Genomic DNA, 26,057 nt, shown 5'->3' with positions numbered 1-26,057 from the left:
TTGATGTACAGCTTCCTAATATGTGGAGATGAGTTTGAAGTGCACTTTGTTGATGCATGTACCCTATTAGTGCAGGTATTAAGTTAAAATGTTGATGGATGTGTGTGTGTACAACATTAAATCCACCTGCCTAATATTGTGTAGGTCCCCCTCGTGCTGCCAAAACAGAATAGGATTCTGAGATGCTATTCTTCTCATCACAATTGTACAGAGCGGTTATCCGAGTTACAGTATATTTTGTCAGTTTTGTAGTTTGAATCAGTCTAGCCATTCTCTGTTGACCTCTCAGCAACAAGACGTTTCCATCCTCAGAACTGCCGCTCACTCGATGTTTTTTGTTTTTGGCACAATTCATCCCAGGAGATCAGCAGTTACAGAAATACTCAAACCAGCCCATCTGGCACAAGCGATCATGCCAGGGCTGGTTTGAGTATTTCTGTAACTGCTGATCTCCTGGGATTTTCACACAACAGTCTTTAGAATTTGCTCAGAATGTTGCCAAAACAAAAAACATCCAGTGAGCAGCAGTTCTGCGGACGGAAATGCCTTGTTGATGAGAGAGATCAACAGAGAATAGCCAGACTGGTTCAAATATATGTATGTATGTTCATATTTATGTATGTTCTATGAATCCTAATGTATTGACTAATATTAACAAGATTTCTTATCTGCTTGTCTGGTTGGACACGTATTTCAGACTTTTGCTTGACCTGCCAACATTTTCACTTGCTCCATCACAAAAAATTATAAATTGTCTTTTTTAGCAGTATGTTTTTGTTTACGTTTCTGCCAAAAATAACATATTAAATAAATGTTTATTTCTTGCCGATAAACTATCTTTGCTGGAAAATGGTGGCATACAATGCAAAACATTACTGATCGATTTAAATTTTCATCCCATTCTTACTGATGCCTCAAAAGACTATCACAGATTATTCTCACAAATTTAACAGAACCTCATCTATGTTAGCCAGCTGGATTAGTGTTTCCCAACCTTATCTCAGTCAAGACACCCTTTGAGAATTTACAAAACTCAATACTAAACATCTACATTTTAACATCAGTCTCTTCTAAATTTTGGATAGGTCAACCAAAAATGAAAATTCTGTCATGATTACTCGTCCTTATGTTGTTCCAATCCCATAGAAATTTTAACATATCCTTTAAAGTTCCACGGATGAAAGAAATCCATATGGGTTTGCAAAAACCTGAAGGTATGTGATGACTGAGTTTTCGTTTTGTGGTTAACTATTCCTTTTAAGAGTGGTGTTATATTTTCAATAAGCCAGTGCTCTGCAGTTTACAGATGATGAAATCCTGAAAGAGGGGACCTTTTTGCTAAATCAGTTATAATATTTATTGAAAATGGATATGTTTAGAAAATATTGAAAAAAGATGATATTTTGAATATGCACGTATATAATTAAAAATATAGTCAAACGGGCTTAGTTATTATTAAAATGACTAATTAAAAAGGCAGAGAAAATGTCAGATGGAGATGTGTCAAGTGTTTAGCAGAATGATGATGTAGCCTGAAGCATTTCTCTTCACCCTACAGCTGTTCTGGAAGCATTACACACAAAGCAATTTAGCTATTTCTGCCTTTGTAATCAAAGCAGCTGTAATATGAGCGAGCATAACGATGTGACGAGGCAAAAAGATTGCTCCGATGTTGCACGCTTGCATTATTGACAGCTCCAATGGTTACAAACAGGAATGATTGTTTATCGTTTTGTTTGCATTATCAAGTGGCCAATGTGCCCAATTAGTTGCGGAATGGTGTGTGCATGAGCGAGAGAGAGGCACAGCAGCAGTATTATTTTTACTTGTTACTGTTGAGAAATGTATTATATTCTGGTCTTTTAAGATGTTTTATTTTTTTATTTTAATATTATTTAAATGTTTGAAGTATTTTTCACACGGCACCCCTGATTTTGCCAGATATATATATATATATATATATATATATATATATATTATATATATATATATATTAAACAAAGATAAACATTATATAGGCACAGTGATTTAATTTCAGGAAGGTCTACTAACATTACTGTTCAGGTGTGCTCTAAAAAGAAATCTAATAATCTAGTAATCAATTGTAAAATAACACTGCATAGTTTATCATAGATTAATGCTCATTAATGCAGAAGTTATTCATTCAAGAGCTGTAAGTGATTTTCTCTTTGCCTTTTGTTGTTTGATTCGCAGTAATGGCTCAATCGTCATCATGTTTATTAGGATGCTTCCCCTTTAAGACCGAGTTCAGATTTAATAGGCTCCTGATGCAGCATATTTTCTCCCAACTATTTCCATAACTACGTCCATTTAAGACATAAACTGTGTTTAAGTGAATTCTCCATGCCGGTCGTTTAGACATATTTTTGTGTATAGTTGATTGTTTAGACGCGCACATGAAACCCAAAATAGCCTATACTTTGCTTGTCTCATTGCGGTGTGTTTCGGAGCACGCGCCGCCTTGGAAACGGTATCTCTTGCGCTCTTTTTATTATTAAATGCGTCCCGCAATTTAGCAGCAGTAGCTAGACTGCATTTTACAACAATCACCGATCGTGCTGATTCTGACGTTAAGTTTGAGTTTTAGGGAGAAATGTCAGTGCACCGCTGTGAAGGGAAGGAAGTTGTGCTAGACAGAATGCAGCTTATGTATAAATATTCTTTTTATAATCTTTGGAAGGCGAAATATAAAATAAAATCAGACTAATATCACAGATCTAAACCAGGCTACGTTTGAATGTTTAGTTCTGTCGCTCATTTAGCAGGGCTGTGTTTTGCTCGCTGTGCATGAGATCTCTCTCTCTCTCTCTCTCTCTCTCTCTCTCTCTCTCTCTGACTGCGAATAGCTCAATTGCATCACAGACAAATGGTTTCATAGAATTATTATACATAGAAATGGCTGGCGAGATAAAATTACTTTCTCTTTATAGCAATAATAAATGTATTTTCTTAATTTCTCCAGTACCGACAGCAGAACCGATAACGTCCGAGCTTACCAAAGCCAGTCCTTCACTAGCCTATAGTGCGTTGGTATCTTTTTTAGTACTTATTTCTCTGCATTGAGTGACAAACCTCTCAAATATAAGACACACAAACAGAACAAATAAAAGTCTCAGATTCACTGTCTGTAATTGCAAAATTCTTGCTTACTTATTGTGACATGATATCAACCCTTCTGCTGTGATAATGCAACTTCAACTACGCTATCAATATCCAAAGTAGCTGAATGTCATGTCAACTATCGCGTTTGTCGCGTTTTTTCTCGAAGTTGGCAGTAAAATATCAAAAGTTTGTAATTAAATATAAAGAAGTTATACAAATTTAATCCTTACTGTTTTCTCCATGGAACTCCATTTTCTCCATTTAGCTCCTTCCTTAGGCACTGGATGAGGTCTGCTCACTCTGCTGGAAAATGACTCTAGGGGCAGCGTGCGTGGAACACGTGTTCCACAACAACACTAGGATATACTTGGATATTGGCTGATGCCGATTATGTAAAAAATTCTGAAAATCGGCCGATTAATCGGTCGACCCCTCTAGTTAGGATATGCTGAGCTAGATAATATTACCTTGGTGATGAGTTTAAATCTGCAACAACAATACACATCACAGAAATAAAATGTTTTGCAAGGCATAAAAGCACATTTACAAGAAAAACTAATGGAACATTTAGTGAGAACGCAGCACTGGCCTAATAGGGCAAGTGACAGTTCCATCAGCTGGCCAGAAATTCCCTCATACTGTCCCCAGACCAGTGGGATATTCTTGTTGTTGAGCCCAGGAACTTTATTGAAAAGTGTTATCTAGTTTTCTACTCATAATGAATGCAATAAATACTCCCACCGTTCTCATGTTATAGGTGGTGCAGACCCTTGAGGACCATCATCAGGAGGTTTTATCGCTGTACAGAGACTATGGTTTTCAGGGGCTAATCGCACAGGACTCAGAGTTTGCGCTATGCAATGTTCCAGCATATTTCAGCTCCCATGCTCTCAAGCTCTCCTGGAATGGCAAGAATCTGACCACTCATCAGTACCTGCTCTCAGAGGCTGCTCGTCAGCTCGGCCTAAAGGCCCAGCACCTGCCCATCTTTGCTGCTCTTCTTGGTAAGAGACCTTGACTGCCATTTTTGAAGGCAGGACATACACAATGGCGGGGGGTCGGCAGCCTATGGTACGCCAGCAAGTGATGAGTAAACTCTTTTATTTGTATGAAACTCTGCAACTGCATTCCAATCTACATCTTGATGTAATCCTTCCTCATGAATGGGGAGGCTAAACAAAAAGTTTAAATGTGACGAGACTGCAGTATACCCAACATATTTGTGCAGTGTGTGCAAGCCATTCACGCATCACAATCCGGCAGCACTTCGCTTTCGGTTTATCGTGCGAGTAAACACACCCACTTTGCTTAGGTCAGGCTGTGCTGATGACAGCCTACATTCCGTGTTTCTTTTGCTTTCAGAACAACACGTGATATATAAGGAAAACACCACTATTAATCCTTGAGATTTCCAACCCACCATACAGGCACACCCAGCTTAAACCATATTCACACTCAAAATTACATTGAACGATTAAAAGAGAAAACATAATCTGATAAAAAGAAGAGTCTCTTTAAAATATAAATTAAACCTGGAAATAAAGTTTTAGGATTTTGCAGGTGTGATTCACCGAAAAGGGCTAAATAGTTGTTTGGCTTGTGATGCACAAATTGCTTGCACGTGCAGCACGAGTCACGTCACACTTTAATAGTGTTTATCCTCCCATTCAGCTGAAAACATGCTGCGTAATTGAGGAAGGATTACATCAAGATGTAGATTGGAATCCATGTGCAAAAAACGTACTTAAACATATGATAAAATAGCCTGGTCCTCTCTTGCTGTTGCTTGCGTGCTAGTGATTACCCCTCTGTGTGACCAGGAAAATAAAAAAAAAAGGCTGCTGACCCTTGGTGTTTGACTTTATTTTTGTTCTTTGAATTAAAGTCTTTAAATGTGGGTCTTCAAAACAGGTAACCACATTCTTCCAGATGAAGACTTAGCTGCCTTTCATTGGAGTCTGTTAGGCCCAGAACACCCTCTTGCTTCACTCAAGGTGCTCTTATCTTTTTAATTTTGCACAGTTTGAAATATTTCCAGTCTTCATTGACCGCAGTTTATGATATAGTGTAATGGACTTTGATGAAGTGTGTAATGTTATCTAAACCAGCTCAACACATTAGCTCAACATATGGTTTGACTGTTTGTCCAATAAAAGGAAAACAGGGAAGTGTTTTTGGTAACTTTTTTAAATTATTTTTTTGCAGTTCTTTGCTGTGTTGTTTGAGGCCCAGAAATTACATACTTTTCAAAAACAAATATATCCATATATGTCATCTTTATCATAATTATTTTCTCCTCTCTCTGTTCAGGTAAGGGCTCATCAGTTAGTCCTCCCTCCCTGTGAGGTTGTTATTAAGGCTGTATCAGAGTATGTGGCATCCATCAAAGATCTTGGGAATTTGGATTCGGTGGCCAAGGATGTTTTCAAGCAGTCACAGGTGAAGCATTGCAGTGTTAATACCCACAACTAGGGGTGTAACGGTGTGACATTTTCACAGTATCATAACAGTCACAAACATTACCATGGTATTACTGCATCATGGTGTTTAGGTGCATTGATAATTTTATTAGCAATTTAATATTTGTATATGAAATATGTCAGAAAAACATAGAAACGTTTCAGTTATAACCAATTCTTGAACTTTATTTTGGATTTCTTCAATTTTAATCCTTTAACTTATGGGACACTCTTATTCCAACAAGGTAAAAAAAACAAAACATAAACTGGTAAAACAATGCAACATGTACAGTATTCAGATGATTATAACAAAAAAAATGATTGATATTTTATTTATGAAATTTTAAATAATTTGAAATGATTATTGCCCTGGTTAACACTTCAGATATGCATTTGTATTCATTCAATAATTTGTTTCATTTGTAATTTAGTTTAATTCTAAACAATACCTACTGACAATATATTATTAATATGCAGTATATTTATTAGCATTTTGTCCAATACTGTCCATTTTCTGCCACAATTTCAAAGTACATTTCCTGCATGCATTCTGTCAATATCAATTTCCAGAACACCAAAAGCCATGCACTTTGTAAACCCTATTTAGTGCTGTGTTTTATAAATAAAGCATATTATTAGTAGTATCAAACACATTGTTGAACCTACTTTTGCACTGCTGGCGCAACGTAATATTAAGAGTGCTTAAATCCGTTTGCTGCTTTTGTGAATGTGACAAAGCATAAACATAACTTTAGCCTATCTAGTCAATACAAATGATGTAAAACTACATTGAATCTGGTGTTTTTATGAAACAGGGGCTATAATTTATTATACTGTATTTCCACTCACATTCATCTCTGCAAATTCCATGGCATGGTGCTCACGGAGATGGTGCTTAAGGTTCAAAGTGTTTCCCGCCAAAGCCAATAGTTTTCTGTGACAGAATTTACAGACTGGGTAACCAAAAAGTTTCAGGCTCGGACATATCTGTATGATGCGTGCTGCACTTCTGCATATCACTCGTGCTGCACTTCTGATGCGCTCATGACACCTGCATGTCACCTTTAAAATTGAGTGACAGTCAATTGTAACATGAAGGCGCAATTTAAAGATTTATTTTATCTCGCCAAGTTTATATGATGCTGTGTAGATGTTGCTGATTCTGTCTTAAACTGATTTGGATTTTAGAAAATTTCTGGAAAAAACAAATATATTCATGCAATACCGTCAATGAGAAGATTTCAACGGTATGAAAACTGTCCGTTTTAAAACCGAGGTATATTGTGAAACTTTGAAACCGTTACATCCCTACCAACAACACAGAACTTATTCATGCTAGTGTCATATTTGATTTTTAATGGGAATAACAAAGAGGCTGTGAAGGATAGACCTACAGACTCTGCAATGGGCTGTACTGCAGTTTAGTGTTTTTTGATCATTCCTCGGATAAAACATTGATAAAATATTTGTCCAAGAACATTCAGTATACAAAGAACTCAAGACAACATGAGTTGTGGAAAATCACATGTGATCTATGAGCTTTATACAGTTTTATACCATTCGTGCCATTTGAAGAGACCCTTAAAAAGTGGGAGGCACATATACAAACTGTTGTAATTCCTACAGCGTTCACCTGATTTGGATGTAAATACCCTCAAATTAAAGCTGAAAGTCTGTATTTAAAGCACATCTTGTTCGTTTCATTTCAAATCCATTGTGGTGGTGTATAGAGCCAAAAAGATTAGAATTGTGTCGATGTCCCAATATTTATGGACCTGACTGTATGTGTATATGTATATTAGGGATGCACTGAAATGAAAATTCTGGGCCGAAACCGAAAATCCAGGATGCACTTGGTCGAAAACCAAAATTTTTACCTATTAAAAAAATAAAATGGTGTGTATAATTGTATTAATTTTATACTTTTTCATTAATTTCATGAATCTGAATTGAAAAACTACAAACCAATAAAATAAATCACACTTTTATTGAAAGTAACACCAAAATTGGACAAAAAATATATTAAAACTATATTAAATATTATTCTTCTTTCAGTTCTGTAAAAATCTAATTTTACAGATTTTATTAACAATTATCCAAATAATGTAAAGTTTTAGAAAACTATTATATGAAAAACAACAGTCAAGTAATGAACTTAGCTAACATCTTTCAAAAAGTTTAAATATGCAACAGTAATTTTTATTAAAAATTAATAAAGTACAAGTGACAGGTTTCTCTTCAAGAACAAAAATTGCTAAACTTTCTGACAGTCTCTCCTGATCAGAAAGCTCATCAAGAACTTGAGATGCTGCACTGAACAGTCTCTCACTCTCTGTGCTGGTGCTTGGGCAGATAAATACCTGTGCGCAATCCGCGCAAGCAAAGGAAAGCGGTCTTTGTTTATGCGACCGTAGTCAAGGGGATTGTCACTTCTGGCATAGTTCCGCTAGATACGCCTCAAGTTGTGGTGTAGCTGCGCTAGTTGTGACACTTTCCTGTAGAATCTCTTGCTGTACTGTGTGTGTGTGTGTGTGTGTGTGTGTGTGTGTGTGTGTGTGTATATCTATATCTATATCTTGACATTTCTGCTGAATAAACACTGCAGATTGCAAATTTGATGACCTTATCAGAAACTTTGAAGAATTTCCACACCGCTGACATGATCGGCCTTTGTTTGGTAGCGCTGTGATAAGGGCTAGATCGATCCAGAGTGAAATCTGAGCACTGAGGGGCGGGGCGAGGAGGTATTTTCGGCTCATATTTAAATTTTTTCTCTTTCGGCCAAAAACCGAAAGTGCCATTTTCGGCTGAAAATTTTTGGTGCATCCCTAATAAATATATGTTTGTGTGTGTATCCCTCACAGCCATGTCATTCCTATTAAAAATCAAAGATGAATCTAGCATGAATAAGGTCTATATTACCACCTCCTGCTGCTTTTATACACGTTGTTGTTGTAAATCCATAGTTTTTTTTTTTTTAATAAAATGTCATCATTACATGCAGAACTCTCCCCTTTTTCTCATTTCCAGTCTCGAACTGAAGATAAATTTGAGAGGTTTAAGAAGGCAGTAGAATATTTTTCAGTGGCCAGTAAACCAAGACCTCTCTCCATGGGACCTTCTCCTTACCTCTGTAGGTATTATGTGGTGTATGCAGATCATGCACAGTATGTACTGTATATGAACTTTATAAAAACATTTTAGTCAAATTATTTTGTTTGTGAATCTTCTACTTCTGTTTTTCTATTGCAGTTCCAGGCTTTGGGCCTAGTCAGTTTAGCGGACCTCCAGGCCACATGGGGGCAGTGCAGCCTGGTAAAGCTCAGGTAAGTTTGGCCATAAAAATTTGATGATCTCTCACAATTCATTTTCTAATTTTAAATCTAATTTTAAGAGATTATCTCTTATATTTCTCTCAACAGTTTGGTCCACCCCAGGTGTCAGGTGTTAAGGTGCCTTATCCAGGTGGGCTGTATGTACCCAACCCTGCCACTGGTCCTACACTTTTATGCCAGAACCCCACTCAGACTCTGCAGGACTGTAATGATTCACTAGTTGGGAAAATGGGCTTTGCTGATTGGTCTGCTCCATATGATTCCTCTCAAGGTGGCAGCCGACAGCCCAATCATCACACAGCTGCTCCCACAGTCCCTTCCCCCTCATCATCATCATCGTCTTCAGATGGGGAGGAGCAAAATGACACCAGCACTAAGTGAGACCAATCCTTTGCACATGCTTGTAGACCCATTCTAAACCCATATATTTTCAATAATGTCATGTTTTAACTGTTTTGTTAGCAATATGTTATTTGCGACAATGTGAAATATTCTTTTTATTTTTAAGTCATTTGGCTGAAAAGTCATCAAGATGGGAAGATCCCACTGGACGTGGTGGTGGTGCCTCTGGGGACGGCCACCATGGTAATGGAAGTGGGCCGGCCATCCCATCTCTGCTCTCCATGCCAACACGTAGTCACATGGACATCACAACTCCACCCCTTCCACAGGTCAGTGCTGAGGTGCTGAGAGTGGCAGAGCACAGACACAGGAGAGGACTCATGTACCCGCAGATGTACCACATCCTGACCAAGGTAGGTTTGTTTTGTACTCCCCAAACCAAAGTTGTTGGCCAACAGTTTCAGATTTTTCATGTGACACATGCCACTCAGGATGCTGTCATTGCATTACTATTAGTTCTACTTGTAAAGTTGTGAGATTGACTACCGTATTTTCCGCAATATAAGTCATGGGATTTGTTTTTCATCATCTGAAAGGTCCTGCGACTTATAGTCCGAAGCGACTTATATACATTATACGTAACAGATGCCAGCTGGTTAAAAACATGCACACAAAAACAGATGAAAACATCAGTCATCGAGATGGTTGAAGCGTTTTAAATTTTACGAAGTAGTTTATGCAACCAGTTTAAATATTTTGTCCATCAAAACATTATTGTTCTAACAAACTCTTTGTTCTCAAACGCAACTCCTCACATGCCCACAAAATGAAGTTTTATCACAATCGTAGTAAAAACATTAAGTCAGTGAACCGGATAATTAATACATTTGCAAGAGGGTTGAAATATCCACAGTCGTTAATGAATGAAAAGAATAAAACAGGCATATTGTTTTACTCAGACTAAAAGCTGTTTATTTGTGCACAGCATAGAGTTATAGATGTTATAAACAGATATGTCTTATTTTTTGCATTTCTTTGATGAAACATAAAAAGAATATGAGAAACTGTTACACATGATTACTTGAAGCAAATTCTCCCGTTTAAAACAAGCCCAAAAACACTGTGATATGATGTGTAGATTCTGAGGCACTGTAATCTTCATGGAGCATGTTTGATGTCTGAACCGGTGAAGTGAATTCAGGAAGGGGTCCTAGTACTTACGCCCGTTTCACACATACTCCGTTTGCAGTGCGTATGCGGTGCATATTTTTTTCCGTACCCATGTTAACAGGTTAGAGCTTTTACACTGCACGCGGATGCAGTCCGTCGATCCGTTCCAGTTGCGGTGTGTATACAGCAGTGCAGCGATCGTTCCGAGTCTATTTTTGCTGTGCTGCACCGCACTGAATTAAAGTGGCAGTGCATTGTTCACATTAAAATAGACATAGATTGTCAAGAAACTGTAATAATTTCATCATATACGCATAATTACAGTTAATGTGTTCTATAGTTACTAAATTACAGGGTCAAGAAAAACAAAAAAGAGTGATTGTAGTCCCAAAAGTTGCAAAATGCCATCCTATATGATTTTTTACCCTAAAAAAAGACAGAGTGAACGCAGATGCGTCTCAATCTTCTCCTTCTTAGCAACAGATATAGCGCGATAGCTTTTCTTCAACTCGAACTACATGTAAAACAAAGAATCACAATGATTAAAATGAATTTTCATACTGTTTCAATGCCTTAAACAATCTCAAAGTTAACGTTTGGATTTAAAATCAAAATTACTTACACATTTTTGATTTTGTGGCTCACAGAAACTGCGGATCAGTAGCGCACTTCAAACGCAGCATATGTGAATGCACTATAGCGCGTGCTGCTCCTGTACCGTATACGCACTGCATACGCACTGCACACGGAGTATGTGTGAAACGGGCATTACTGTATGTAATCTCCGTCAGTGCGACATGACTGATGCGATATGGTTATTTTTTTCTCAGCGTGGTTTTGACCCGATGTGACTTATAATCAGGTGCGACTTTGCTCTAAAAAGTTGCATCTTTAAATTCATCATCTTTAAATTTCTTCCACTACAGTCATACACGTTCATACAGTAATCTTGATTTTGTATTTCATATCTCTGTTTTTTGAAGGTCCCGCCACGAGCATTTATCGGTTATTTGAGAACCACGATTATTTTGCTTTTTAAATTCCTATCACATTTTACTGTCCAAATACTCTCCAAATAAGGTAATGAACGGCACATCTTATTCAGTTATACTCAGACCGTCTCACAGATTGCAGCTTCTGAAGTGCTCGTGAAGATTTAAACCACTTCAGTCTTAGAATTAAAGCACTGTGATGCATGCGCTGTCTGTGGAGGTTTTTTCACCAAACTCCTGCGAAAATACAAACAAGGATTTTAGTGAATACAAAGCGCTCTGTTTCACTTTCATTTAACAACCGTGTAATGGCAAATCTTACTTGTCATTGGTTTCATACAAACTGTATGAGTTAATGACGTGCAGTGACAAAAGCCCTGTGTCATGCCCGATGATGGAACGAAGGAACACAGAATCTCAAAGGTCTTCATGTGAAAGAAAGGCTCTTGGGTTTAATCAGAGAGCCTTAAAGTAACGTGTAAAAGTGAAGAGTTTGAATAGAAATATTTTACTATTGCATAATTAAATATAATATAATATCTATTCAGGTTTGCTGGGTTTCAACTACAACAGTGTAAGTGAATATGGATCGAGACTAAATGACGACTTATGGTTTATTCAGCACACAATACACCTATGAGAAAAGCATTACAATTTGTATGAAAGTTAATAGTCATAATTGTGAATGCCCTAAAACAGACAATTACTTGCAATTATTTGTTTGACAATTAATCGTCAGCCAGATTTCATAATCATTACAGCCCTAGTCAAAACACAATACAATTTTGTACAATCAGAATTTTCATATTACTTTTGAAACAATCCATTTTACTACTAAGTTATGTATTTCCTGTTATTAATAAATGTAATATGGAAAATACACTTAAAACCTAGTTATTGCACAAAGCAGCTGTCTTGTATGCTTGGAACTCTCACTTACACTCTGTTTGCATGTCCTCTCTTTCCGATCACTTCCCAGGGGGAGATGAAGATGCCAGTGTGTATAGAGGATGAGTGCAACCCCGACCTTCCTCCTGCCTCTCTACTTTTCCGTTCTGCCCGCCAATATGCCTACGGGGTGCTGTTCAGTTTGGCTGAGACCCAGCGAAGACTGGAGAGATTGGCCATGCGCAAGCGCAGTCCTGTTGACGGTGAGAGGAGTGGGGAAAACATAGATGTTGGGCACATGAGACTGTAGAACTAGAAAAGAAAACATGATGCAGATCGTTCCCTGGATTTCTGACCAGAGAACCAGCTCTTCTCTATTTTATGCTGCTTTAGTCTTGCTGATAGATTTAACCAACCGTAGGCCTGGGCGGCAACTGTAGATATGTATCATCCATTAGAGATACTGCTATACTTTTTATAAAGTGATATATCAGCAGCACAATTTTTAAAATCAGACACTAAGCTTATAACTATAGCATTTTCTACTAAATGAGTGCTTTGAGTACGTATAACTAGGAGAGATAAGAGTTTTCACTTGTTATAACTCTCTGCATGTGTCTGGTATATCTGTAGGCTGCTTTTGGTTGCCAACGTGCCACATTATAGAATTCAGTGAAGTGTGGTCCCATTGTCACAATTTTAAAACATTCTAGGCTCATCCAGTTTATTTATAGTGTTGCCCTGTTAGAGTTAAGTGTTATATGGTGTTTTTGCTCAGATGCACTAAAAATGTTAAGTAACTCATTTAAATATCTAGCAAAAATAACTATTATGATATATGTACAATTACCATGATATATAATTACTCAAACTGTGATAAAGTGCTGCAACAGCTAATCGATAAATCGATTAATATCGATAATGGAAATCATCGACAGTGAATTTCATTATCAATTAGTTGGATATGTGCGGCGAGCACGGAGAAGCATTGTTAATTACGTCTCTTTACAGCCAAAGGAGACGCGTTGAAGTGGAAAAAACACGACCCAAGTTCTCGTTCACGAGAGCACTTTATAAACACCACAAAGGAGATCATAATAAGCACAGTTTAATGTGGTGTGTTTACTGCTTCAGGTGTGTTGACAGAGTGCTTGTGCTATTTGATGTGCTTGAGAGTTGTTTCACTCTAGCGCATCACTTACATTTGACTACTATTTTCTATGTTTTATAATGTTTACCTATCATTAATTCAAAATCTAGTTTGTTTTTAACTCAAGCTAATCTCTGTTAAAATTTACCGAGCACGCGTGCGTGTGCATCAGTGTCAATCAGACTGATCGCAATGGAGAATAGAGCACCATCACTTTGATTAAACTGGTGCAATATCATACCACAATTTCAATGTAATCAATCGTGCAGCTTTCATGGCTGTTCCACTGATGTCTCAGAGGTCCAATTGTGTCATTTTTAAAGTGTTACAAATGATTTCTCATCCTGTCAATTTATGTAAAACCATTATTTTACTGGATAATCATACACATATTTATTTAAAAGAATAGTAATCGGTGACAATACTATTTTAAAACCTACAATATTAATGTAAAATACATCATGTAAATAGTAGGTGACCGTGTACAAGCATATGTGTCTAATATAATTGTATTTTTCAGCTGCGCAGAATTTTTACATTTACATTTATTCATTTGGCAGACGCTTTTATCCAAAGCGACTTACAAAAGGGGAAAACATAAGCGAATCATCTTAAGGAGACAGTGGTACGAAAAGTGCCATACTACAAAGTTTCACTATCATCAGAATAGTATACAAAACAGATTAAAAATTATTTTTTTTTTTTTATATTTTTTAGTGACCGGTTAAGTGCTTTTGGAAAACATGTGTTTTTGGAAGATTGAGGGTGAGTTAGCTTCACGGATTGAGTTTTTAATATTTCAATTCTGGTTTCTATTCTATTGCTATCTGCTGGGCTGATATTTTTTGCCCGACTTCATCCCTGATAGATCATTTTACTATTTTACTACAGCACTATTTAAAAAATTTTAACAAGTAATGAAAGGAACTGTTTCGCATATGTCCTGAAAGTAATAATAATAATAAAAAATGAAAACGTAACTTTTTGGGGCAGTGGTGGCTCAGCGGTTAAGGCTCTGGGTTACTGATCAGAAGGTCGTGGGTTCAAGCCCCAACACCACCAAGACACCACTGTTGGGCCCTTGAGCAAGGCCCTTGAACCTATCTGCTCCAGGGGCGCCGTATCATGGCTGACCCTGCACTCTGACCCCAGCTTAGCTGGGATATGTGAAAAATAAATAATTTCACCATGTATATGCAGAAATGTATGTATAATGTGTGACAATTGGTCAAATTAAATTAAATTTTCACGATGCAGGCTTTTTTCAAAGTTTTGTGAGTATAGAAATGTGAATTTAGCACTGTAGATCGAATCAAATCCTTACGCCCTTTTATCATTTCTATTTTTTATTGAATCATATTTAAAATAAAATACAGGAAATAAAATTGTTTTTATCTGATTAATCAAAGAAATTATCAAAGATTAATCGATTATAAAAATAATAGTTGCATCCCTACTGTAATAAAAGATTTTTGTTATACCACCCACCCCTATCCTTCTGTGTCCCCTCTGAGTGTGGGAAAGAATATTTCTGAGGAAGATCAAATGTAATTTATCATCTCTCATTTCTGTATGACTCCATAGTGCCTCCGGTGATTGTGAAGGAGTGGTGTGCCAGTAAAGCTAAATCTGCCCTGACCCCAGAGCTCGTTCCAGCCTTGTGTTTTCGTGAGTGGACGTGTCCCAACCTGAGGCGGTTGTGGCTGGGCAGAGCTTCCGAGGACCGCAGCCGCCGCACTCGAGCCTTCCTGGCCTGTATGCGCTCTGACTGCCCTGCCCTGCTCAACCCGGCCTGTGTGCCATCTCACCTGCTGCTCATGTGCTGTGTGCTCAGGTACTCATGCCCCGTTGAGTGTTGAAATAATGGTAGACATTATAAACACTTTCCTCATTCGCAATGGAATGGCTCTTACTCCACTTTGGATAAACTGGTCAGCAATAAATCTGAGTAGCTCTGAATGTATGGGACAGTAAGTATTGTGTGTATTTATTATCAAATACAGGTATATGATGCAGTGGCCAGGAGGCCGCATTCTTCAGCGCCATGAGCTTGATGCCTTTTTGGCTCAAGCTGTGTCCAGCCAGCTCTATGAGCCTGACCAACTGCAGGAACTCAAGGCAAGTCATGTGGCTCAATAATTCTGCATTAGATAACTTAGTGGCACACTGACCTCCCCCAGGAATTGACATTAGGATGAATTACTTGGGCACACATACATTTTTATGAATGTGAAAAGATCCACAATTAAAATACTTCAATAGCAAGAATTAAATATTAACAGTATTCATATTAATGATTAGTTTTGTAAATAAAATTTTCTTCAGAGGACAATTCAAAGTAGTTTGCCATTACCATTTTGATTCTTTTGATTGTATGAGCAGTATTGCTCCTCAGTAAAATGTGGAAATAATCCTTGAAAGTCAACATGAAATCAAAATGGACCTTTTTACTTTCTTAATGCACAATTCTAGTCAAATTGTGCATGCTTATCCAAAAAACAAAACATCTGCGCCTTAATGCTTCGAAGTGAAACAACTTGAACGCCTCTGAAACAACTTTTCAGCTTATGTCATCATGCCCTCTTATCAAAGTACAAATATACATTTTTCTTGTTGAATATCCAGTTCACTCTGAAAAATTTCACATTTAAAGAAGTTGACTTTTAGGCAGCTGTAACCATAAAATACAGTGACTTATATTTAGTGAATTACATCCTTTACACTGAGGATATTGTTTGGTTCATTCATGTTCATAATTCAATATGTTCTTGAGAAGGGAAATTGCTCAAATCACACATACAATGAGCAGAGAGAGAGCGAGCAGCAATTTGAGACAAAAGAACATTTGCAAATGTGTTTGCATGTTCTTACATAACTGTACAAAGCAAGATTACAGTAAAGTCAGCAGGAGTAGTGATTTAATTTAACAAACCTTATCCACTATCTTTTTTTATTTCACACTTTTTATGTATTTCAAATTCGGTGAGCCATTTTGAAAAACAATTTGTGTAGGTGTGTGTGCGTGTCTTGAGGTAAGACTAGGTTTTGGGTTTCTCTCTATATGTAAAATAATTCAAGAAGTTCAGGGCAAAACATAGGTGTAAAACGAAGTTAAATATTCTGTTTAATTATTTTAACTCTTTCCCCGCCAGCGTTTTTAAAAAAAAGTTGCCAGCCACCGCCAGGGTTTTTGATGAATTTTCGCTAAACTTTAATGGCCCGCAGAATATTTTCTTCCATGAATATATGAAGATGCTTTATATCACAATAAAGATCTGAGCCTCTGCTTTTAGGCAAAAAAAAAGCGATTTTATTTTATCTTCATTTGTTCTTTTTTATTGCGACTTGAACAGAGGTCTGTTTTGTCAAAAACAACATTTCAGACAAAAAGCTGATAAAAGGCATGTTTATGTCTGATATTTTGAGCTTCTCAATACTCCACTTCTTCATGTTTGAGACGATCGCAGTCTGTTTCTTTGATCAAAGAGTTGCGTACTCTTTCAAAACATGCGGAGGAGTCTTCCTTACCGTATAACACCTAAAACACGGAAACCCGGAAAATTCCGTGTTTGGCGGGGAAAGAGTTAAGAGATCGCAGAAATCTGAAATTACACATTACTGTGATATTTAGAAGGCTAATACAAATGTACCTCTTGATCGTATTTTACCGATTCTGTGTGACATTGATACAAGGTGGAGAAGGTAGATAACCGTGGGGTGCAGCTGGCTTCTCTCTTCATGAGTGGAGTGGACACCGCCCTGTTTGTGAATGATGTATGTGGACAGCCCCTGCCGTGGGACCACTGCTGCCCTTGGGGCTTTTTTGATGGGAAGTTGTTCCAGAGCAAACTAGCTAAAGCCACCAGAGACAGAGCCTCCTTACTTGACATGTGTGAATGCCAGGTAACATTTAATTTCCATAAGACAATTTGCTGTTCATGATGTTCTCTTGTAGAATTGTGGTTAAAGTGTGGATTTAATTGAAAATAAAGTAAATGTCTCTCACTCTGTGTTTGCAGGAGGAGCTGGTTTCAAGGGTGGAGAAGATGCGCCAGGCTATTCTTGAAGGCATTAACTTCTCCCGACCTCCACCCCCACCTCCACCACTGCCACCCCCTGCATTCCTTCCTCCTGCCATGGTGCCCCCTTTCTACCCCATGCACCCTCTGTACCCTCCCCGCCCTCTGGGCTCCATGCCTCATCCTCACCAGCAGCACAGGCCCAGGGCCTTCCCAGGTTTGACCTTGCACCTTACTTAGTTTTTTTTTGTTATAATTTTTTGTCAAGATATGCTCAAAACTCACATGGTTATTTCTTTCAGGAATCCAGTCTATACCTCCCCAGGGTGGCAAGCTGGAAATAGCTGGCATGGTTGTTGGTCAATGGGCTGGGAACAAACCAGTCCGAGGCAGAGGGGGGTTCAATATGCAGGTGGTGTCAGTAGGAGGGAAAGGGTGAGTCCATTCTGTGTCATTACAAAGCATTATTCTTTACTATCTTGCACAATTAACAGCACTCCTCTATGAATGTGGACAATGTGCCACAATGGGATTGTTTTAATCTGGAGGTGACAGCATATATTACATTTGTATGTGCACTATTTTTTTGTATACTATAAATCAGCCACATTAGACTGGTTTTAGAAGCAGATAGTATCAGGGCTTATTTCCAATTCAAACTGTATTTTTCTGTGTCTTTATGTATGTTTTCATTAGTGGTCGACCTATATTTTTTAATTATTTGCATAGGTTGATACATTTTCCAGTTTGGCCGATTAGTTTCTTAAGCCTTCATGGCACCAAGAATCTTTTGCTTGCACGTTAAGGAGCTGTTTGATACATGTAAATGACCAATCACAGTTCATTTTGTTGTTAACGTGCCATCGTGATTCCACAATAATAGATCAGTGTGCAACAGTCTAATTTAAACAGCCCACATATCAGAGTGCTTGAGTGTTTCATTCTCTTTTATGAACAGTTCCCTGTAACAGTTAACTGTTTTGTCTAAAAAGGCAAATATCAATAAAACTTCTATCACATTCTGTCTGCAAATATGCAGACATCTCATTTAAATAGTTTTAATTCAAAAACCTCACTAAACTTGTGCAAATCCTTTTCTACTGGTTGAGCACTCCTATATATTCTCTTAAGAGCATTTTATAATAGCTTGAATCAAAACGGTATCCCTCTGACTCACGAATGTTGCTTGATGGTCAGTCCATTACACTCCAAGCAGGGGATACACTGTTGTTATTTCCTTTTTCCTAATATATAAAATGTTCTTTGTGCAAACAATTACTCAAACTTATAAAAAAAAAATATATTTGTACAGTTTGAGTTTTGCGAGTAAATATAATGCTACATTTAAAGTAATTAATTTTTAGCCAATTTATGCACCTGCTATTTACTATTATATTAAGTTGTGTGATTTATCAGCATTATAATGGCCTATCGGCCACCCTGCTCTCTGAATATCGGCCACTAAAAAAAAACCTGTATCGGTCGACCTCTAGATTTCATGCATGATTTATAATATCAGCAGTTATATTGCTTATTGCTCATTTACAAAAAAAAAAGAATTGGCTCTCAGTATTGGCCAAAATATATGTGCATCTGTAATGCACTTATATCTAATTCCTTTTTCAGCATCCATTCTTTTTCTACTGATGATTGTATTGTTTTCTTTTTCCCAGAAGGGGTAAAGAAGTGATATCGAAAGTAGGGGGTGTTAAGAAAGTGACCACCAGTAGAACACAGGTACATCCAACACATAACTTTCTTAATACAATACACAGTATTCATCCCATCCAGCTCACATACTACTCTGCACACATTGGTATTGACAAGAGAAGATTGATTTGTTTTACCTCCCTCAATGTTTCTCTTAGACTTTGTCCTCATCGCCTCCCTCTACCAGCCCCCCAAAGCTCACCGAGGATCCTAAAGCTGTGGGGCGGCCCTCTGGACCCACAGAGGAAACAGTGACTGTGTCGCAGCAGCTAAATGGCAGCTCTTCAGGAAGCGCCACTGGTCAAGCCCTTGACCTGCCACCACTGGCCCAGCCAATCCAGTGTGCCTTAGCCAGCAGAGACAACCAGTCAGGAGATGGGGTGGAGGTTGAGGCCACTTGTTGCCTTGACGACTCCCCATCAGATGGTGCACTACAGAAAGAGGAGTAATTACATCCCAAAATGTAATAAGAATAAGAGAGTGAGAGGGAATGATCTATGGTCGACTGCCTTTTCCTTGCAAAATTGAATATTTAGGGCACAGTAGCCACTTTGTGTTGTCATGATATAATTTATGATGCTACACATGCTGGAAACGACAGATGGACAGTGACCTGAATGTGGTCTATATGTCACCTTAAGAGCCGGTTCTGGTTTAAAACTGATAGAGTTTAAATCGATTGCACAGCGCCCTGAATCTTTGGATTCTGGACCTCATCCTTTCCACTGGCCCATCAGTGTTGTAGCATTGTGAAAAGCTATTGAGTTTGTTTTTTGTTTTTTGCAGACCTGTAATATGTCAATGGTAAACCTTATATGTATGATTGCCTAAAATGGCTACAAAAGGCCCTTATTGCCCAAAGCTTACTTTAAAATGTACTTGTTTAAAACACTGTTGCACCGTGTTAAGCAGCACAACAACGTCTTACTCTAAAGTTTCCACCACACGGCATAAAATTGCTTTTGTTGTATATGAATTGCACCATAGTGGAGGAGTCACAGACAACATTGCCCTGAATACAGTAGAAGAGTGGAAACTGATGGAAAACACAGGTCGTATTTGTATGTCACAGTGTACATTCAAACACACATGGTAGTCCCTTCTTTGGCCATTATCGTAGGGTGAAGTGCATGTGAAGAATTTGCCATTGTCTTCAGAACAGGCTCAGAGATAGTGTATAAGTGAGGATGAGCAGGATGAATTAAGAGACCAAGAGATTCATTCGGATTGCACTCACCATTGCATAGCTTGCTCAACTCTTGTTGCTTTATCTCACACGTAGACTTATGACAATCTTGTCAGCTTCTTTTGAGCCCACTTCCCCTTTAGTATTAGCTAATAGCAGAACAAATCAGTCCTACAGCTACTGAAAGAGTTTTAAATGTATTTTTAAAGCACCTTATGTCCCATGTTAAATAGATATGCAAGCCCCTCCCCTCCGCAGAGGAGGAAATGCCCTTGAAAATGTATTGTATTCTAACATAAAGCACTTAAAATTATATTTATGATAAGGAGAAAATAGTACTGTGCTATATAGATACCATAATTTGGTTAATTGGATAATTTTTTACTAATGAGCCAGTTGGTACCCCAGCAGATCTTCATTCCTAGACAGTTTAACTGTCTATATAAGCTTTTATCTTGTGTTTTGTTTAACGTACAAATTAGGATCAACTCATTTGAATGTGAGAACGGAGTGCGCAGTAATCTGCGCTTTGTTTTAAAACTAATGAAAACACACTGGGTTTGTCCTCGAACCAGGATAAAGAAGAATCGAGACCTCTGCCAGAGTTAGAGAGAATATATAACGATGTGTTCAGATGGAACCATGACACGGTTTGATATCCCAAATATTTGCATATAAACCCAAATGTTCATGATCCTGTGATTGAGGGGAGTGATTTTATCAGTGGTTGAGAATGCACACAGTCCCTCAGTCAGACCTAAAGACCTGCCATTTGGCGCACCTCAACTTCACAACGATTTTGAATGTTTTATTTTATTTTAAGTTTGGTTTTATTTTTAGCAGTTTAGCTTTTCTCACCCTGCCGTCATTCACATCTCCTGTGTGCCTTGTGCATGTGTACCATGTGGATGTTATTTTGTGCATGTGCATTCTCCCACCATAGCTAAAATCATTGAAATTGTGTAAAAACTCAAAATAATTGAAAGTAATTATTGAACGAACCTTCTGTTGTGACAAAAAATATCGGAGTCCGCTTCTCCTGACCGTTTGTGACAATAATCTGTCTTGTCTTGTTTTTGTGACAGTTCTATGAACTCATGCACTTCTATCGAGGCAAATGGGCTTTAAAAAATCTAAACAAAACGAAACCCTATAGATTAAAGCCCTAGTTGCCATTTTATGTTTAAATCAAATGGCTTGGAAATTATTTTACTTGTTAATGTTTTAAATCCATTTTAAAAACATTTAAATATATGTTTTGCACCAATGATGCATTGAACGTAATTAATAAAAAATGTTAATGTAAGAATAATTAATATACTTAAGAGAGCCTATTACATTTAATGGTCATAGTTTAAGATCTGTACAACTGACAATGCCAAGATTACATCGCAGATTTCTATGAAGTCAAAAGATGCACCTTATTTTGTTAAGATAAGAAATTGATCAATTATATTTAGGGCCACTAAAATATATCAAATAAGACTATGGAAGACACCTATAATAGTCTATGTATTTTCTGCAAATTGTCACTCTTGAGGAACCCAGACATATATACTTCAACACACTAACAAATGGCATTCAAAGGCCTTCAGAAATTTTACTGACCTGAAGCATGCATTTTGGATGTGTTTACTACTGATGAGTAGTCACAGAAAATGAATTGAAAATGAATGATATTTCCCAAAGAACAGTGAAATATCAGAATACGTGATGATACTGGACACAGGACAGACTTTAACCAAGAATAAATAATCTTGAAAGTACCATGACAGATAGTATTCTGAAACTAATAAGGTACACTGTCATACACACTAGAGTGTTTTGAACCTCAACCTTAGGTTGTCACATTTTATTACGAGTTAAGTACAGTAGTGCTAGTTTTCTCCAGCATGTTATAGTGCATATGAACATGCATACAGAGACATACTCATGTACACACAACACTGAAATTTCAGTTGCCGCCGAATAACTATAGATCCTTTGAAAAGCATTTAATCCTGTTTCCATCTGTGATAAAAGCAGTTTAAGTTAGTTTTTTTTTCTTTCAATGTGTTTGTTGTCATAGAATACCAGTAACTTGTTCACATTTAGTTTTAAGTGTAATCTAAGAAAGGAAAAGCATAAATTGAAATATAAAGTCACACCAAATAAAGAATCTCTCACACTCAGAACATCTTTGTTATACCTGTAGAGAGATGTCAGTTTGTATGAGAGAGAATATAATTATTAAAACATTTGCATACTCAAATTATGTAATGTCCAGAGTGTTGTTAATTTCTCATTTAATTATTTGGATACTTCACTTGCAATTTCAGACGCTTGGTTCCAAAGTTACCCTGTCCAAAGCTTTGCTTTTTTCTAGATCGCTGTTTAAACTCTCATTATTCATGGAGACTCGCGTGATGGTAAAATATAGACTTGCAACCGATATATAAATATATATACTCAAGAGGATGATATTTTAATCGTATGAGATAAATGCTCTGGAAATCCAAGGTTGGTCTAGCCATTGTCTTTAGAATAGCACTGTTTTGATAAAAGACCCTGATATCATGCAGAATTTGTGACAAATTGAGATTTATCGTTATCTTTTTGTCCCTCTAACTTTTTCTTTTTTCCCCCTCTTGTTTCACATGAGCCATAGACATTCACTGTCACAAAAGGTTCAAATGTGCAAGCATTTGTCTTTTCTAAATCTATAGTTTGCCCAGATTGCAATGTCTCCCTCTTTTAAACTGTTCTCTTTTCATTCTGTTATTCTTGCCTTTGTTACACCTGCAACGACTCTCTGTACCTTCATACTAACAGTCAGAAAAATTTTTATAATTAGCCTGTCTGTTATGTAATCTTAGACAAAAGTTGTATAATTTTCAACAGAGAACTAAGAAATCTAACCTTACCATCTTTGGATTTATTCAGTTGTAAAATTGTGTTTTCCTTACTTTTTTATTGTTATTACAACTCCTACTCCTTTGACCGTTGCTACATTTAGTATTACAATTCGCTTAAAGGAAATAGATTATTTTCAACTGTAATTATTGCAGTTTTTTTTTTTCCTCACCTCTATTTTGTATGGTATTGTTTCAAACCAATTCACCATTATGATGTAATTGTCACTTACAAAAATAACCCATTACATTTTTGTATTATTGATTTGGCTCTTAAAAATTCACAAGTGGAGTAATTCTGAGCAAGTTTTGTGTTGCTTCCTTGCACAAAACAGAATACATTTAATTGATTAATTTTCAAAGTAAAATACTGTAAAATATCTTGCACAGTTACATGTTTTATTAGAATACATAAAGGGTCCATAATCAGATACTAAAATGAAGAAAACGTGATGTTTACATCTTTTTGGTGAACACTGGCTGAAGCTTGTATCATCCATTTCATTGCTAAAATGAAGATTCTTTTTTTTTTCCCTATCAAGTGGAGCCTTGGACACAACTCTTGATACAGATTAACCCTAGAACACTTCATCAGCTCCATGCACATGTCTTGTCCCTCTTACAAATGTAGCTTCAATGGTAGTCATGGATAGGTGAAGTGTGAACACATTCTGTTACCATGTACACACATAAATGCTATTTTGGTAAAGAGTTTTGCCTGTGCATTCCTGTAGTTTTGTGTCTGGACCCCAGATCTGACTCATGCTTTATAACCGTAACCTCTGTATCCTGGTTCTGTAGCCCTTCACTCCACAGGACCACATGTGTGCTCTTAACTGGTGCTGTCAGGTTTCAATCCTAGTCTGATAACAGCAATGTGTTGTGTACAGTGGCCTGCTGACATCCTACACTTTTTGAAAGAACACTCAATATATTGTTCTCATTGCTTTATAACCCCCACCCCCTAATAGCACCAAGACTGTCAAGTTGAGACCCATCCATTTGTAGGCAACACATTCTGTCATCTGTTCTTGAAAAACTGATCCGTTCATCATCAAAACAAATGCATTGATGCATGCGTCAAGATCTCCAAAAGCTCCAAACAACTTGTGAAGTGAAGGGTAAAGTTCATTATTATTATTGCTGTTATGGTTATGATCGTTATTAACAATTTCTCATTTTTAGTAGAAAGAAAGCACCTGATTGTTTTGGAAAGAAACTTTTTCCTCTTAATTTGTCTTGCTGTTGTGGTCTGATTTCACAATGGATTGGGGAGAAAGCCAAAAGGCTCAGAGAGAGAGTCCAAGTTGGCAGTCATGTTTGTATGGTTGGGAAATGACTTGCAGTGCTGAAATAAAATCTATTCTTTTAGTAAAAATGTGTTTTGGTTATATTTCGTTGTTTATTTGGAAGACTTTCACTCCTGTTGGTGTCACCAGTCATACATTTTTTTTTTAAAAAAGCAAGAGACGGAGAAAACATTTGGAGAGGCATTTAAAAATGAGATAATCATTCAAAATTTATTATTGAAAAGTCTAAATATAAACTATGAATTAGCATCCTCATTGTACAGACTTTTAACACACCTGCATACAAAATAGTTTCAAAATAAAATCGCCACCTCAAAGGCTTTTGTCGTCACACACTAGAACATTGCACTTGGCACAAAGCATAGAAAAGAGTGCGCTATTCTCTGTTAATTTCAATCACATTTGGCATCTCAAGTATTATTTATTTATTTTTTTCTCTGTTGTGATTTATATTGGTCTGTGTTTTTTTTTTTTTGTTTTTTTTTTAATAAATCTATTCCCCCACTTCGGGAAAACAATGTGTTTTATATGGGCCTGTAGCCCCATGCAACAGGGGGCTTTTTATCCCAAACAGTATAATTTCACTTATTGGACAGTTATAGAAAAACCTTTGATTTAAAAACCTTGTTCAAAACTGAAAATGACAAGTACTTAGACTTAAAATAAATGATAATTTCAAGGATTTTCATTGGCTACATAAATGTGCAACATTTAAAAAAATAAAAATAGATCAAATTACCTCAAAATCAAACTTAAAGCATTGCAAGCAGTGATCTCATGGATCAGGGCTGCGTTTCTCAAAAGCATTGCAAGCTTGATCATAGAGACCATTGTACCAGTGGTTTCTGTGATCTACTGAGGCTAACAATGCTTTGGGAAATGCAGCCCAGGAAAAATTTGCTGTGGCCAAAAGTATTGACAGTGACATACATTTTGTGTTTCACAAATTTTTCAGCTTCAGTTGTTGTGGTGTTGATTTACATTGTTTCTAGATTATTGTGCAGAGTGATCAGATGCATTTTAAATAATTGCAAAAAGCTCCATTGGTCCAAAAAATTAACTTTATCACAAAAACGCAACTATCACAGTTTTTTTAGGCCCTGGCACAAAATGACTAGCCAACATCATTTCACTAATCATATCAGCAGCACCTGGGAAAGTGTGAACAAGTTCTAGTCAGGTGAAATCACTATCATTCTGATTGGATTATAAGAGCAGACTGTTTACTATAAAAGGAGGGAAGAAGTGCTTTCAATCATTGTGTTCTTGTTAGCAATGGTTACCTCTAAAGAAAGACGTGCATCCATCACTTTGCATCAAAATGGCCTCACATGCAAGGAAATTGCTGCATAGAATATTGCACCTGAAAGAACCATTTACCAGATCATCAAGAACTTCAAGGAGAAAGGTTCAACTGCAGTGAAGAAGTCTTCAGGATGTCCCAGATTGTCCAGTAAGCGCCAGGACCGTCTTCTCCTGAGG

General features: G+C 37.1%; 1 protein-coding gene across 2 annotated transcripts in view; it reads left to right on the top strand.

Moving 5' to 3' along the window:
- LOC127628671 (constitutive coactivator of PPAR-gamma-like protein 2) overlaps positions 1-24,630 on the top strand; it is a 36,648-nt gene extending 12,018 nt beyond the window's left edge. For both annotated transcript variants that reach the window (XM_052105455.1, XM_052105454.1), the window contains exons 2-16: positions 3,881-4,127; positions 5,035-5,117; positions 5,434-5,562; positions 8,613-8,715; positions 8,835-8,908; positions 9,005-9,294; positions 9,426-9,672; positions 12,401-12,572; positions 15,044-15,293; positions 15,463-15,577; positions 17,153-17,362; positions 17,479-17,695; positions 17,781-17,913; positions 19,152-19,215; positions 19,347-24,630. In XM_052105455.1, the coding sequence (XP_051961415.1) occupies positions 3,881-4,127; positions 5,035-5,117; positions 5,434-5,562; positions 8,613-8,715; positions 8,835-8,908; positions 9,005-9,294; positions 9,426-9,672; positions 12,401-12,572; positions 15,044-15,293; positions 15,463-15,577; positions 17,153-17,362; positions 17,479-17,695; positions 17,781-17,913; positions 19,152-19,215; positions 19,347-19,637 (2,625 nt within the window). In that variant the 3' untranslated portion in view covers positions 19,638-24,630. The remainder of the gene's footprint in view (positions 1-3,880; positions 4,128-5,034; positions 5,118-5,433; positions 5,563-8,612; positions 8,716-8,834; positions 8,909-9,004; positions 9,295-9,425; positions 9,673-12,400; positions 12,573-15,043; positions 15,294-15,462; positions 15,578-17,152; positions 17,363-17,478; positions 17,696-17,780; positions 17,914-19,151; positions 19,216-19,346) is intronic.
- The last annotated feature ends 1,427 nt before the right edge of the window (positions 24,631-26,057 follow it).

The sequence above is a fragment of the Xyrauchen texanus genome, chromosome 35 (assembly GCF_025860055.1).
Source record: "Xyrauchen texanus isolate HMW12.3.18 chromosome 35, RBS_HiC_50CHRs, whole genome shotgun sequence".
NCBI lineage: Eukaryota > Metazoa > Chordata > Actinopteri > Cypriniformes > Catostomidae > Xyrauchen > Xyrauchen texanus.
Note: the sequence above shows the minus strand (reverse complement) of the source record. Positions and strands in the feature narration are given on the sequence as shown.